General features: G+C 55.3%; 1 protein-coding gene across 5 annotated transcripts in view; it reads left to right on the top strand.

The window, feature by feature from the left end:
• DNMT3A (DNA methyltransferase 3 alpha) overlaps positions 1 to 15,588 on the top strand; it is a 100,407-nt gene that overhangs the window by 35,792 nt on the left and 49,027 nt on the right. For all 5 annotated transcript variants that reach the window (XM_086700142.1, XM_086700141.1, XM_086700145.1 and 2 more), the window contains exon 3: positions 3,602 to 3,706. In XM_086700142.1, the coding sequence (XP_086556268.1) occupies positions 3,602 to 3,706 (105 nt within the window). The remainder of the gene's footprint in view (positions 1 to 3,601; positions 3,707 to 15,588) is intronic.

Raw genomic sequence — 15,588 nt, 5'->3', positions numbered from 1 at the left:
ATCCTGCAGGCCCCTGGGAGCCCCCTCAGCAAGGGCTTAAGCTCTGCAGAGTGACATAATCAGCTTTGCATTTTGGAAAGATCAGAGAGGCGGTGTTCCTGAGTATCCCACTGCAGTGGTAGCAGCCAGATGCTGGGCTTGGTCTGTAGCAGTGAGTGATGGCTGCAAATGCAGGGCACTGGGTTCTGCCTGGGGGTGGGGAGGGAGGGGGGAAGGGGAAGAGGGAGGGATGCACTTTTGTGAATAGTTCTGGTCAGGACGTGTAGAGCGGGAGTTAGTAGTTCTTCAGTGACTCTCACGTGTCAGCTCTTGATATATTACCTCATTCAGTTGTCACGGCATCGCTGTAAGGTAGATATTATCAGCCTCGTTTCATAGGTGAGCAAAGAGAGACTCAGGTTAGATGGCTTGAAGTTACTAGTGACTCAAGAGCAGGACGGAAAGGCCGGCTCATCCCTGCCCTCTCCAAATCCCACCCAACTAGAATTTCTGTCCCCTTCCTGCCAACCCCCACTGTAGGGATTGACTAATTCAGTCCCCTTAGTCGAGTTGACAGATGAGGAAACCAACCTGGGCTCATGTCTGTTCCTGCTAAATTTGTTACTGTTTTCCAGCTGCTCCAAGTCACTGGGGATCAGATTCTTCCCTTTCAGAGTATTAGTGATGCTGCCTAATCAGGGCTGCTTACAGATTTGATAAGCATATTTTGCATTCCTTTGCTCAACCCATCAGCAAAGATATTGAATGAAGCCAGCTCCGTGACAGATGCGAGAATGGACCTCTTGATACGCCTCCTTGAGGGGCACAGCCCTGAGCCATCTGTTCTCCTTCTCTGTGTGTCATCCCCCTGACTGTGTGTGTGGACTCAGGCAGGTCCCGAGCCGGAGGCCTTACCGCCCTTCTCCTTGCCCTGTGACATCACTACGTCACGGAAGAATGATGTGTTGGCCCCAAATAACATGCTTTTTACAAAGCCGTACTTAAGGGTCTGATGGAAAGGGCATGGGCCAGTTGTTACGCGGACCTGAGTTCGAGTCCCGACCCGGGCTCTTGGGGATATTGGGTTTCTTCATGCACAACCCAGGGGTGAGGCCTGAATGCCGGACCGAGCGTATTGCACTTTGCCCTGCACCTGGGCCAACGTACGGGCTCAGCATGTGGCAGCCTGCCCCGGTGATGTCCACACTCTCAACATGTCAGGACCTGGTCAGGTGGCATGGCATTCAGGCATCCCACCCCTTCCTCCGGGGGTGTATTGCACTGAGCTGAATTCAATGGGGGGAAGATACGTGGAACATCTCCTATGCGTCAGGCATAGCCAGTGTCACTAAGGGGCCAACTTACAGCAGTCTTCGGGTAGCACAGCAGTTGCCTCTCAGGGGCCCCTGAAGGCTTCTGCACGGGCTGCACCGGCCTCACGGGTCCTGAAATGTCAAGTGTCATTGTTTTTAGGTCATCGCAGTGTGGTGATTGTGGTTCCTTAGTGCCGTTCAGGGGCTCTGAATGACTTTCACTTCTCAGGTTAGTTCAGAGTAAAAGTTAGAAAACCAAATGAATCCCTCTGTAAGAAATGCAGTTTGTTAAAGAAATCATTCGTAGCCCAGAATTTCTGGGCGGTAGGAGTCTTTCCAGGCCCTGTGGCCACCCAGCCTGACCCTGATCCACATCGGTGCCTCGTTCTTGCCTGTTGCCTTGTGCATTCCAGTCCCCTGGGCCTGGCCGTGAGGAGTGGTCAGAGGCTTGGCTAGGTCTGGCCCAGTGCTTTCCAGGCAAATGCAGGGGCTGAGTAGGCCTCCTGCTGCCAGGGATTATGTAAGCCCCTCCTGTGGGGGGCATGCGGAACACTCACTAAGCGCCCGGGCCTGTTCTAGGCTCTGGGAACTCAGCAGCGGACAAAACAGACAAGGGGACAAAACATTGGTTCGGTCCTCTGAAAAACTTGAGAAGCAGGCAGGATGGACACCTTCAGATTCCCCTTTTACGGATGAGCAAAGTGAGGCTCAGAGAAGATGGTACTATAGCTAATGGATAAGCCGGGCTCAGCCCCATTTTGGTTTGTTCTAAGTCCTGCGCCTTTGCATGACTTCACGTTGGCTGTGCTTTGTAAACGCCGGGTTACCTGGTCAGAATGATTAAGGTGTTGCCCGGTTAGCAGTGGTGGAGTCAGAACAAAAGCACTGCCTCCGCCTGAAATTCACTGCCATTCTGTAGATTCGACTGAAACCTTCACAGAGACTAAGCCGCATTGGTAATATTTCCTCTGGGATCCAAGTGATCATTTCTTATACGGGGTATCTGCGAGGTCTCACCAAGGACAGCTCAGAGCCGGAGGGCTGGCCTCCCATGGGGCACGTGCCCCGGCCCCCGCACTCAGGCCTCCCAGAGCCCTCGTGGAACCCTCCCCACCATCTGGCGGGCCACCTCTGTGGCCTTTCTGCTCTCACAGCTTCTCTGCCGTGTCTTCCTAAAAAGAGCCTGTCAAGGGTCTCTGGTCCTGGTGCAAACTCTCTCTTTCCACCCTGGACCCTCCCCTCCCGCCCACAGACAGGCAAACCACAAGCTATTTTGAAATCACAGAAAATGAAAGTTGAGTGGGATGTTGAGGGACATCTTGATTAAATCCACAGGGAACCTGTGCACCTTCCTTTCTCTTCTGTGGCACCAGTGCGGCTCTGGGTTGGCACCCTCCCCAGGGTGGACTGGGAAGCCATCTTTGGCTCCTGACATCATGGAAGGTTTGAAGAGCTGCCTGAGATCCCTCTGCCGGGTCAGGGTCCCTTTCTCCTTCCCCATCATTGTTTCTGTTTGTGATTAGTCATGCTGGAGCCGGCTGAGTCAGAAGAAACCCGTGGGTGGTTTGTGGCCAGGCTGGAGCAGTGAGGCAGGAGGACTTTCTAGGTTTGTGTCTCTGTGCTCCATGAGACGACAGTGCAGGGCTCGGCTCTGTCAGGTGCTGGGGGAGGTGGCTCACAAGACCAAACTTCTGGTCCAGAGAGCTCCATGAACGCAGGGCATCGAGATGAACCAAGACGGTGTCCCTGAGATGCTCCTGTGGGGTGACAGGCATGCATGGCGAATGCTTCAGGGCAGATACATCACAGTGACTGTGAAAGTCCTCCATTGTTTGCCACAGTCCCCATGCCAAGTGCTGCCCGGATTTCCAGTCGCCAAATTTACTATTTCGTGTCATGTGATTTTATGCTTTACAGGACAGGTGATTCATGAAATACATAGCTAATTTAACTTTTGTACTTGTGTAAGGTTGGTTTCATATAAATAAATTCCTATCCAGAAATACACTTTTTGTCAGAGCATGTGTTGTGACCCTGTGCTGGAGAAAAACGTGACCGCCAGGAAGGAGAGCGGCACAGCGCTTGGGGCAACAGCGTCTGCCCTCAAGTCTTCCCCAAGGTTTTGCTTAAATGGGACTCTGAGGGGCAGCTTGAGCTTTGCCAGGCAAGAAATGGATGAAGATCATCCCCACCGGGGAGGAACAGCCTGGCACGACCCCGGGAATGTGGCTGTCACGGGTGTGGGTGGGACAGGGGAGGAGGCCTCTTGGATCCAGCCCTGGCTTCACAGGCTGTGTCTGTACCCGCAGGAGGGAGAGGAGCCGGAGGAGGCTCGTGGCAAGGAGGAGCGGCAGGAGCCCAGCACAACCGCACGGAAGGTGGGGCGGCCTGGGCGGAAGCGCAAGCACCCCCTGGTGAGTGTCATGGCATCCCCTCCCCCCCAGCGCGCGCACACACGCACGCGCACGCACGCACTAAACAGCAGTGACGTGTGTCCTGCGGGGACCAGGGGGCGTTAAGACTCGGCAATGCGGTGCACCCCTGCGGGTGCAGAGCTCACTGACATTCCCTGTCCTTTGAACCCTACCGCCACCCTCACGCTTTCCTGTTTTCTACACTGAACTGGAAACCCCTAGAGACCAGAGGATTTGCGCTGCGAGTCGTGGCAGAGCTGGGACTTTTCTGGAAGGGCAGTGGCAGTAAGGGAGCCTGAAAGGTTCCCCAGGCCAGGCCTGTGGCTTTGACAGCAGGACTTGCTGTTCCTTGGCCAGCCTGCACAGGCCCCTCCCTCCCCATCCACCCCCCACCCTGGGCTTCAGCCCCACCTGAGGACCCGGAGGAAGGGAACCCAGGTCTGGACGTCTGATCCAAGTGAGTAGGAGAGCTGCAGGCTGATGGGTCCCTTCAGAAGAAATAAGTAGAGGGGCTCCTGGGTGGCTCAGTTGGTTAAGTGTCCGACTTCGGCTCAGGTCATGATCTCGCAGTTTGTGGGTTCGAGCCCTGCATCGGGCTCTGTGCTGACAGCTCAGAGCCTGGAGCCTGTTTCAGATTCTGTGTCTCCCTCTCTCTCTGCCCCTCCCCTGCTCATGCTGTCTCTCTCTGTCTCTCAAAAATAAAATAAACATAAAAAAAAAAAAAGGAAGAAGGGGAACCTGACGCTGTTTAAGTGTGGGCTACAGGGCCAGTCCCAAGCCCAGGCTTCTGGGGGCCATAACCTCTGAGTCTAGGGAGAGTCCCGGGGTTGCCCAGGATGCAGAATGCTCCAGAGGGCATGCCCGGGGGGCTCTAAGAGCTGGCCTGCCTATGCCTTAGACTCAGAGGCAGAGCAATAATTATTTGCCAGCACCGAAGACAGCTGGTTCCTTTCTTTCAGTTCCTTCCAGCTGAGAATGGGAGAGTCAGAGCAAGTAGGCAAGGGAGGGCTGGGAGCTCAGATTTGTAACTCAGCCCATCAAGGAAATGTTCTCAGCAGGGCAGGGTTTTCTCCCTTGGGGGAGAGAGTCGGGGTGAATGGTGGCCATGGTGAAAAGGACAGCAGAGGGAGGGAGGCCTGCACCAGGGGGAGGGGAGGGGAGGTTCTTAGAGCCAGGAGGTTTGGGCACCTGTGGGTACCAAAGTGCACACTGCCAATTCTGTTTGGAGATTGGGGGGGGGGGGGGGTGGGCAGAAGTTAAGTCGTTTAATTGGTAAGTAATTTTAAGTATTTTAATATTAAAGCAAACATGGATATTTTATGGCCTGTGATGAAAAATTCACATGAAGTTGAAAGATAAAACAGGGGACTTCAAAGGAATTTCCAGCTTGCAGCAGACTCCAGGCTGTACTCCCAGATTCCCAGGGTGCCCCTCCACTCTCCTTCCCCATGGGCATCTGGGAGAAGGTGGAGGGCCCCAGTGCAGGCTGGAGGGAGGGGGCGGGGAGCCAGGCTGAGTCAGAGCCCACCAGTTATTCCTCACCTGCACATGTGGCCATGATCTATGGCCGAGAACTTGACCCCCTTCCCCCCCCCCCCCCCCCCCCCCGCCCCCATTCAGGCACACCTGGGACAAGAATTACCACCTATAGCAAATAAAGACCTGGCAGCCCTTTGCTCATCCTTGTGAGTCCCCGGGACCAGAGGGAGGGCATATCACTGAGAGGGGAGGTGAGGCCCCGGGAAAGAAAGTGCAAGGCAGTCAGGGGCAGGTTTGTGGAAATGTGTCCAGAGGTGGACAAATGCGAGGAAGGAGGGCCAGGGCCAAATGGGTGAAGGGTCAGTGGGTCGTATGCCCTCCCCACCCCTGCCTGGAACAGGGGCTAGTGTGGAAGGAAAGGCACTGTCTTTAGACTATAACAGACCCGGGTTTAAATCCTGGCTCCACCACTGACCACCCGTGTGACCTTGAAGAAGTCACCGCCTGAACCTCGGCTTCCCCCTTGGAAAAATAGAGATGATAAGGATGTACTCCTCCTAGATGCCTGTGGGAGTTAAATTGGTACAAGCACTGGGGAGCCAGGGCTTAGCAAAGGTCGGTCTTCCCTTGCCCGGCCAAACCTTTCCTCTTTAGGAGGCTACAGCAACCTCAGTTTGATAGAAGAAACAGATTTACTGCTTACCAGCTGTGTGTCCTTGAGCAAGTTACTGAACTTCTCTGAACTTCTGCTGCTCCATCGGGAAAACTTAACCGCCAGGAACACTTGTCCTGTCCACCTCCAGGGATGCTTTGCAAACAGCCAAGTGGATCCAAAAGGGCAGGGCAGGCAGTGTAATAAACCTGCTCCTGTGCGGGGGTCCGTGGGGCCGGGGTCTACCAGATCTTTCGGGTGGGAGCCAAGCGTTGGCCTCTCGGCAGCCCTGGTGAGAGGCGGTGCAATATTGTGCAGGTCACAGTCTGCATGTGGCCCAGCCCATGCCCTAGTGGACATCTGCAGCCCCCGCACTCTCAAGAGAGGCCCCAGGATGGGAGAGAGGCCATGGGGACGGCAATGCTGACAGGGGGACAGAGGGCTGAGGCAGCTGTTGTGAAAGGGACCCCTTGTACTCTGGGGCAACAGAGAAGAACTGACCCCAGAATAAGAGCTCACAGGCCTTCCCAGGCAGCAGGCCCCTGGTCCCCGGAGGGAGCCTGTGGGGGGGAAATCGGGGAAGTTTGTGCTGCCACTAGAGGTCGGCTCCCAGGACGGAGCAGGTGCTTGCCCTCCTCGCCTCCCACAGAGGAGCAGAGCCGGAGGGCTTCGTGGGGACCCTGTACAGCGGCAGCCCTGGGGACACACTGACCAGGGAGCTTTGAAGCAGCCGAGCCTGTGTCATCCAGCTAAGCCTGGAAACAGGAGGGAGCCTGGCTCAGATCCCGACAGGTGGCACGGAGGGGGAAGTGCGGGGAAGCTGAGCGTGAGAGCCAGCTGCAGCCGGGGTCTTAATTTGTTCATGTCCCGTGCTGAACAGGGAGGGGTGAGGTACGGCCACTACTGTCCCCGATCTCGCCTGGCCCCAAGGCTAAGAAATCATTGTCTGCCTTCCCGTGTTGTCCACAAGGCCTGGATCTCTTCCATTCATTCCTGCTCTGGCATCAGCCTCCTGGCTGCACCCTCACCCAGACCAGACCCCAGCTGCCCCCAGTATACTTTGTAACCCCTCAGTGACAGATGCTTTACACCCACTCAGCACCTACCAGGGTGAGGAGGCCACACTGATAAAGAAGGACATACCTTTCAGGCTAGTGTGTTAGAGAGAGGGGGCCCCGTGCAGTTACACTAAATACTGTCCACGGTACTTTTGTGTTCAAGAATCTTCATTTCTTATGGGACAAGGTCTGGAATGCTCCACCTGGCCCCTCTCCTGAACCTGCTCTCGTGCTCAGCGTCCACTGCTTTTGTCATAGAAACCCTGTCTCCCAGCTGCTCCCTGAGCACACCGGCCACATTTCTCTCACTACCTTGGGGGCTTGGTCCACAGCCTGCCCTTCTCTCTCCCAGCCCCACCGTCATAGCCCATCAAAGCCTGTCCTGCAAGGGAAGCCCGCTTCAGCCATCATGACCCTCTCTTCTGAGCTGTTTGTAAAATTAATCCCAATGAACACAAAGGAATAAAAGACAAGATATTAAGCCCACTGGGGCGCCTGGGTGGTTCAGCTGGTTAAGCATCCGACTTCGGCTCAGGTTATGATCTCACGGTTGGAAATTTTGAGTCCCACATCGGGCTCTGTGCTGTCAGTGCAGAGCCTGTTTCCGATCTTCTGTCCCCCCACCCCTGTCCCTCCCCTGCTCTCTCTCTCCCTCTCAAAAAAAAAAACATTTTAAAAAATATTAAAAAAGAGGCGCCTGGGTGGCTCAGTCGGTTAAGCGTCCGACTTCGGCTCAGGTCACGATCTCGCAGTCCGTGGGTTCAAGCCCCGTGTCAGGCTCTGTGCTGACTGCTCAGAGCCTGGAGCCTGTTTCAGATTCTGTGTCTCCCTCTCTCTCTGACCCTCCCCCATTCATGCTCTGTCTCTCTCTGTCTCAAAAATGAATAAACATTAAAAAAAAAGATATTAAAAAAAAAAGATAATAAGCCCACTGATCATGTGCTTGGATGGCACTGGTCTTCAAACTATTACACGTCTTTAGGGAACTTGAGAATAAGTATTTTGAACTTTTGCTGATTCGATACTGTCAGCACAACCACATGCATGAGTTTGTATTTTACAAAAGTATTATTTCTTGCTGGATTGAGAACTGAGAAAACAAAACCAAAAACCTGGCCTTTCCACCCCGCGTGGTTGGAAGAGCACACGGAGAGAGCTCGCACCTTCCACTAGACTTAACGTTGACTGCCACCCCACATCGCACTGAGCTGAGCCACACTGCACTGTCTACCCACCTCACTGAGGACACAGACCAGGAGCAAAGGCGTAGTTAGGGTCGTGTAGCACTTTATTGCCTACAAGGAAAGGCCTTGTGCAAGGGTGACTTACTTACCTGTGTGAGATAGGTGGGGCCTCTGTCATTACGATGCCCACGTTCAGATGAGGAGACTGAGGTTCAGAGAGGATGTTTGGGACTTGGACTCCACACCTCCTGCCTGCAAAGCCCACAGCACTCAATTCTCCTTACCACGCCAGCCACATGCTCTGGAAGCCTGGGTGTTCCCAAAGCCGCCTGAAGTTAAAATGTGAATGCAGGGCTGTTTGAAAGAAGTGGAGACCTGGTCTAAAAAGCATACAGAGAAATGCAAGTCAGATATAATAGGAGGAGGGCGACCAACCCAAGTACCAGGGAGCTTGGGGGTAAATGGGCAAGGCTGCAGCGGCCTTCAGAGCGAGAGGGGGGCCCATTAAAACCGGGCAGCGGGGCTGGTCTGCAGCGCTGGCCTCAGAGCCAGGATGCTTGAGCCGAGCAGGCAACAGGAAACAGGAAGCCCGTGCGGGGCTGGGCGTGGCTTAGGAAGGGAGCTGGCACCTGGGCTCAGGGCCTGCGGGCTGGCCGGTGCCCGTGATGGGGAGGAGGGAGAGCAGTGTGCAGGGCTGATTTCTGCCGGCCGGAGAGTGTGAGCCTGTGCGTGGGTGCGAGCCTCAGGGTGGGAGGAAGAGGCATCTTCCTGTTCACCAACTCCTGAGGACATAACAAGTGGAGGTGTCTGAAGCCGGGTCCTGCCCGGTCACAAGCCCCAGCAGCCCTGCAGGCACCTTTGTCGTTCATGCTGGTTACAACTGGGGGACTAGGAGGGACAGTTTCTGCCCTTGCCCACCAGACCCCGGGGAGTGACCAGCCCTTTAGGGCTCCATACCTTGTGTACTAGCTATATGTATTTATTCATTGAAGATTTATACTCACCGACTTCCTCCAGGGTTATTTTTTGCTCAGTGGGAGCATTCTGAGGTCACCTCTTGCTAAGAATAACCCAGAAAGGGAGGGGGAGGGGGAGGAGGAGGGGGTTGGGAGCAGGGGCCCAGCTCAGCCAGGCCAGCCCAAAGCCAACATTACTCACTCCACGTTGGAGGCTGAGCCTCTGACACAACGCCCAAATGAGTTCAAGAGGGCAAAGCTTCCCCTCTTCGCAGTAGAAGACTTGGGGTATAAACTGGGAAGTTAGGGAGCCATTGCACTGCAGCTCAAGCCAGCTGGGGACAGTTTAACTCAGCTGTTGGGCGTTTGCAGTATTGGCTCATTTTCCAACCTAATGCGAACTTTTGATTCGTCTCCAAGTTCAGACAGAGCTCAAATCCCCTCTTTGTGTCCAGGTCAGAATGGTTCCTTCACCGATCTTTGGAACCTTGATTCAGTGACTTGGTGCCCCCTGGGTTTTATGCACAAAACTTCCAGAAAGTATCTCCCAGTCCTGGCTGCCAGCCCCTTGGAGGGCTTCGCTGCCTGTGAGGGTGCCTCGATGCAGTGCTAGCACCCGTCTGTCCGTGGTTTTCGAAGTGTGGGGAGAACAGTTCTGTTGCTCCTCTTAGGAGGTTAGAGACCTCTCGTAACTATGCCCTGCAGATTCATCTGCTCATTCCTGTGCCTGATGGGTCAAATCGGCACTTGCCAGTGGCATCCAGGACCGAGAGCCTGGCTGGTAGTCTGGTCTTCAAGTGCCAAAGACATGCTGGGGGGGAAGGGGCTGGACTTGGGCCTGGGAAGGGAGGTAATGTTTAGAAGTCCAGGGAAAAGTGGGAGACTTTCCTACCTAGGACCTTCCTGAACAAAGGTGTGGAGGGAGGAAGGCGCACTGAAGGAGGCACTGAGAGCTGACTGGTGTGGCTGAGTGGCTGAGGGTTTCATTTATGAACACATTAGATAGCGGTTGGAGAGGTAGTTGGCAGGCGGCCCGAGGGGTTTACGCTTTATCCTCTCAAAAGTGTGTTTATCTAGGAGATTTTTGAGGGGGTGGGGGGGCGTGAAGCAATGGGGGTCATGTTTTGGGCAGCCGGCTCTGGCATCCATGAACATGGGGGGGTTGAGCACGAGAGACTGCAGGGAGATAGGAGGGTGAGGTGGGGCGGTGCCAGAAAACACCCCCAGAGCCTGCCAGGGGAGGCAGCGTGGGACAGAATTGGCGGGGCCCACACTGCTGACCGCTGCGGACCGGGGAGAAGGAGGGGAGAGAGGAGATGCTGCAGGCCCCATGGATGGCATCAGTGTTGTTGTCAGAGATGGAGACGTCTGGAAGAGAGCAGATTTGGCAGGGGCCCTCGCAGAGTCACTCTAGATAGCTGGTCTCAGCGAGCATCTGAGTGAAATCCCAGAATCTCTGTTTTGTTTTTCCAAAATTCCCTGTTTCTTTTCATCCCGCCTTGGTCCCTTCGCCAGAGTCACACATTCCAGGGCCACCTCCAGAGAAAGCCCTGCTTCCCTCCAGGGGTGGCCTCCAGGGGGCTTCCTAGGACCCCGTGGGCCTCTCTGGAACCCGCCCTGCACCTGCACCACTCCTGTGCTCCTGTGGGTGCTCGCCAGCACATGCACCCGGACAGAGTTGTTGACGCTGGTTTTCTTTCATCATCATCACCTAGAGAATTGTGTGCGTTTTGGTCCCGCCACCTCGAGGAAGATATAACCGAACTGGAAAAGTTCCAGAGCAGGGCAGCTAGCTTGATCAAGGGGAAGGCAGGGCTGCCAAGTGAGGACAGACGAGACTGTGGCTCCCCAGTCCGGAGAGACAAAGGCTAGAGGGGATGCGATTGAAGTTGTGAAATCATGTTGAGGGGTGGGGCCGGGGGGGGGGGTTGTGGTGCACCCCAGTGGGGCGGGGTGGGGAGGTACCCCTTTGAAACTTTAGAAAGGTACAGGAAGCACAGAGAAAGAAAGCCCCATTTTCCATGGTGGATTTCCTTCTTACCAAACCCCAGGCCTGGATGGTAGGGGTTGAAAATAGAAATAACTTCAGAAGAGATTTACCTAAATATGTGGATCTTCTATACCTGATGGCTTTTTAACGGGAGCCTCCAGCTCATCCTGAAATCCTTTGAGGTTGACTTCAAAGAGCACAGCCAGGCCCTCTTCCAGGTGGACAGGTGTCCCTGCTGGAGGCAGAACCCCGAGTGGCTTGGCCACCACCAGGCGTGTTCGTTCTTGCACGCACTTGCCATGGCCAGCAGGGGCACAAACTGTGTGACCTCTGAGGTTCTGCTGAGCCCTGAATTTGTCTCCTAGAATCAGTGTCTGTCCGTCTGTGTCTCTTTCACACACACACACACACACACACACGGTAGAGAGATCTGCTTAGAGTCTGCCTCCATTCACCTCAGGAAGGCAGAGCAGGAAGGCTTTGGGGACCTCTTTTGGGAGTTGGCAATGCGAGGACCTCTCTGGCTCTCCCTGCCTCAAGGCCACGTCTGGCCAATCAGATCGAGGGCCGCCAGGAGAAGGGGCTGCAGGAAGGCCTGGGGCAGAGGGGAAGGGGGGAGTGTGGGGCCCAGCTCCAGTGCTGTGGGACAGGCCGCCCTGCAAGCTGAAGTCAACCTGTAGCTGGAGTCAGCCTGGGAGAATCCAGGGCTTGGTGGGGGGCTGACGGGCCCGCGGGTACAAGGAGAGGGGCACTGTTTGTGTGTTTTTGTGGACACCGCTCTGCCGCCTCCCCCGCGCATCTCCCGGGCTGTGCCTCCGGAAGGTGGCGCACCCCTTGTGTGTCTGTGCGTGTGACTGTGTGTCTTCAATCAAGAGGCCAAGGCTGGCGGGATGCCAGGGTTCCCGGCTGGCACAGAGCTGAGTGCTGCCAAGGGCCTTAAAGGCACAACGGCGGTAACACGGGGTGGGAGGGGCCGCCCCACATCTGCCGGCCTCTGGGCTTCCCGCCCCAGCGCTGCGCTGGGGTGCAGGAGAGAAGGCCCCTTTTAGCTGCAGCCCTGGCCTCCAGGGCTGCAAGGGAGAGCCAGTTAGGGGCCCAGAGCCAGCCCGGGAACCTGACTCAGGCCTCCAGGGGCTTCCTGTAAGAGAGGCCGGGCCCTGGGCCGGCCCCCTCCACACCTGGGCCCAGGTGAGCCTGCACGCGGGGCTGCCCTAGACAGCTGGTCCCTGTGCCCTGGCACCCTCAGTGAATGGGCTCCTGTGCCCTCAGATGTCTGGGCCTCGCCTCCTTTGTATTGTTTTCCTCATCTCTTATTTGCCAGGTTTTAATTTTTTGTGTGTAAATATTATTATTATAATAAAGGGCCTCTCGAAAGTCATTTCCTTATTTGGAACTTCAGCACACTGCCCCACCTTGGGAGATGAGGCCTCATCTGTGTGTGTGGGGGGGGTGTTCTGGGGTCTGGTCCAGACTTCCAGCAGAGGAGGAGGCGGACAGGGGCGGGGGGCCTGGACAGGTTCACTGCCGAAGGTTGCTTCTTGCTTTGCCTCCGGCTTTTCCCTGCTGTGGCTGCTGCCAAGGAAACAGCCGGCAGCCTTTCCCTGGCCCTGCTTAGGCACATCAAAGCCTCCTTTTCCTCCTTGGAACCCTTGGGATTTGAGGTTGGGTTTTTCCAGAGACTCAACCCAAAGAGGGAGCTGGCTTTCAAATGCCTCTCTCGTACCTGGGTCATTCTGGAAGCTTTACCACTTAGAAGGTGTGTGACCAGAGGCCTTGGTGCCTTTTTCCTCGGAAAAGTGAGGGTAACGCTACCCACCAGGACGATTGTGATAATTACATTTATTAATTGCATGTGCATATTTATGCCGCATGCTCAGTGCTAGGGAGCTGTAGGTGGAGTCGTTGGAAGGGAGGGGAATGAAAAGATACGTAAGGCAAAACTCTTGAGTCTGCGAGGGAGACACATGGTGAATAATGAAGTGTAGCAGAGGCGTGCTGTAACGAGCTAGGGTGTGGAAGGCTTGGTAAACAAATGTGCCTGCAGTGGGCTGGGGGTTCGGTGACCTCTGGACTGGATTTTACCCCCCCCCCCAACACCTTTACTGCCAGGCTGGGGTGGGGGGGCTGGAGGGGCTGACTGTGACCTGGGGACAGGGCCTAGCACAAATACCTGCCTGGCTGGGAGTGTGTGTGTGTGTGTGTGTGTGTGTGTGTGTGTGTGTGTGTGTGTAAGAGACAGGCAGACTTTAAAATGTTCCTTAGAAGACACAAAGTAGAATAGTGGTTACCAGGGACTGGGGGCACGGGGGGTGGGGAGTTAGTATGTAGTGGGTGCAGTTTCCTTTTGGGATGATGACAAAGTTCTGAAGACGGATGGTGGTGATGGTTGTTCAGTATGAATGCGCTTTAACGCCACTAAATTGTACAGTTGAAAATGGTTAAAGTGGTAAAATTTTATGTTAGGTATATTTTGCCACAATACACTTTTTTAAAGATGTTTTAAAAAGGGTTCTTAGAAAAAGGCAGTCTGCTCAGTGCCCCCCATTCAGCCCAGGGGTTTTCAACAGCAGAACTGTTGATATTTGGGGCCGAATAATTCTTTGTTGTGGTCGCTGCCCTGTTCTTCTATGGTGTTCAGCAGCATCCTTGACCCCTACCCACTAGAAGCCAGCAGTAGCCCCAGCCCAGTGTGACAACCAAAAGTGTCTCAGACACATTACCAAATGTCCTCTGGAGGGCAAAACTGCCCCCGGTTGGGAACCGCCATTCCCATTCTGCCAACTCTGCCGCCCCTCCCCCCAGCCCCACAGGTGAGAAGCAGAGGAAGCTGAAATTGTCACCTTCAGCTGCTGCTGGTGGCTTCTGAAAGGACCGGGGGCTTCTGCTGCTACCCCTCCCCCTCACCTCCATGGGAAAAAATAAGTGTCTCAGGGTGTGCCGCTGTGTCTCCTTTCAAGGCAACTGTGAAATAAAAGCAAACAAAAACCGAATTTTAAAGTTAGCATCTGACCTGCAACTAAGTTGAAACTGCCTCTAAGCAGATGAGCTGGGTGTTCTGAGTTGTAACCTAAGCTTGGCATGCAAGAATCGGTTATGAATACTGAGTGCCCAGCAGGTGCCCTGCTCCTGCTGAGTCGAGCTGGATAAAGCAAACTCCTTGCCTTCAGGAGTGGACAAGCCCAAGGGTGACAGGGGACAGGAGAGGAAGGAGCTGGGAGGAAGGTATGGAGGTAGGGGCAGAAGGGTGCAGTTCTGGCTCTCCCGGTGGCTTCCAGGTGTGGATCAGGCTGTGCTCCTCACCTGAGATGCCCCTTTCAAGGTGTACGCAGCCCCTGCAAGAGATTTGGACAGTCACTTCAGCTCATTTGCCTGTGGACCTCCTTCCTTCCTCTCAGAGGTTTCTTATAGGTGGATTCAACCTGCTCAGTTGCCTGGGCCCCAGAGAGGAAGCCAGTGAGGACGTACTGCTGGCTTGGGGAGGGGAGGGTTCTTTTTTTTTTTTTTTCAAGATTTTATTTTTAAGTACTCTGTATATCCAGCATGGGACTTGAACCTGTAACCTGGAGGTCAAGAGTCACATGCTCTACCAATAGAGCCAGCCAGGCATCCCAGCGTTGGGGGGTTGGTGGGGGGGGGGGGTCTTGAGTGGCTCAGGGGCTGGCCTGGGCTGCAGTCAGCAGCTCCCCCGATTCCAGAGCTTTGGCTAATGCAGACTCATCTAGAACCAGAGAGAATGGGCAGTGGAGGGTGGCGCGGTTGGGAAGAGAGGAGGTGAGGACTGTGTGGGATCCAGGGGGGATTTCAGCCCACTGAACTAACCCTGGGGCTGGAGCTGTGCAGAGTGCTTCCCTTCGCCTGATTCGCCCGCTTCTGGAGAGGGTGTGGGGTCTGCTGCAGACTGGGGTCCTCCCGGAGCGGGCCTGGAAGGGGTGTGTGAGCAGCGTGGGTGTTAGAACAGGTCCTCCTGGCTCTCTCTGCTGGAGCTGGCGATCAACAGGAAGTGAGTCCCAGGGTGAGAGCAGGCCATGTGGTTCCCAGGCAGGAAGTTAGTGACAGCAGGGTTGTCTCGAGCAGCTTTGGGGGGCTGGGAGCCTGCCCCAACTTGAGGTGTCTGTGGGCAGCAAGTGGCCAGAGGGGAAAAGGACGTGGCCACGGTAAGAGCTTGGCTCTGACCTGAATTTCCCAGCCTGAGTTGGCCAGCGGGACCCCCACCCCGTCTTCCTGGGAGTGCCATGTTTAGGGCTCTGTGGTGCCCGACACAGCTGGGCGTTGGGGGCGCCCTGAGGGTCCGGGTATGCCCTACTCTACCTGGGCTGTCTAGAGGTGAGAGGATTTGTACCAGGGAGGGGTGTGCTAGGCCAGGGAACCCTGTTGGCTTGAGCAGGGAGGTGGGAAGGGCCGTCTGAGTCCTGGACAGGGTGTGTAGGTCCCAACACTCAGAGATGGAGGCTAAGGAGAAAGACGGGGCCTCCTTGCTCACTTGTGTTCCTGTGTTTGGCCTCCTGGCTGTGGCTTGGGAGGCCCTCTGTGCCCAAGGCTAGGTTAACAGGAGGACTTCTTGTT

Source organism: Puma concolor, chromosome A3 (genome assembly GCF_028749965.1).
Source record: "Puma concolor isolate L17-30 chromosome A3, mPumCon1.1.hap2, whole genome shotgun sequence".
Classification (NCBI taxonomy): Eukaryota; Metazoa; Chordata; class Mammalia; order Carnivora; family Felidae; genus Puma; species Puma concolor.
The sequence above is the reverse complement of the archived record's forward strand: the minus strand, read 5'-3'. Positions and strand labels throughout refer to the sequence as shown.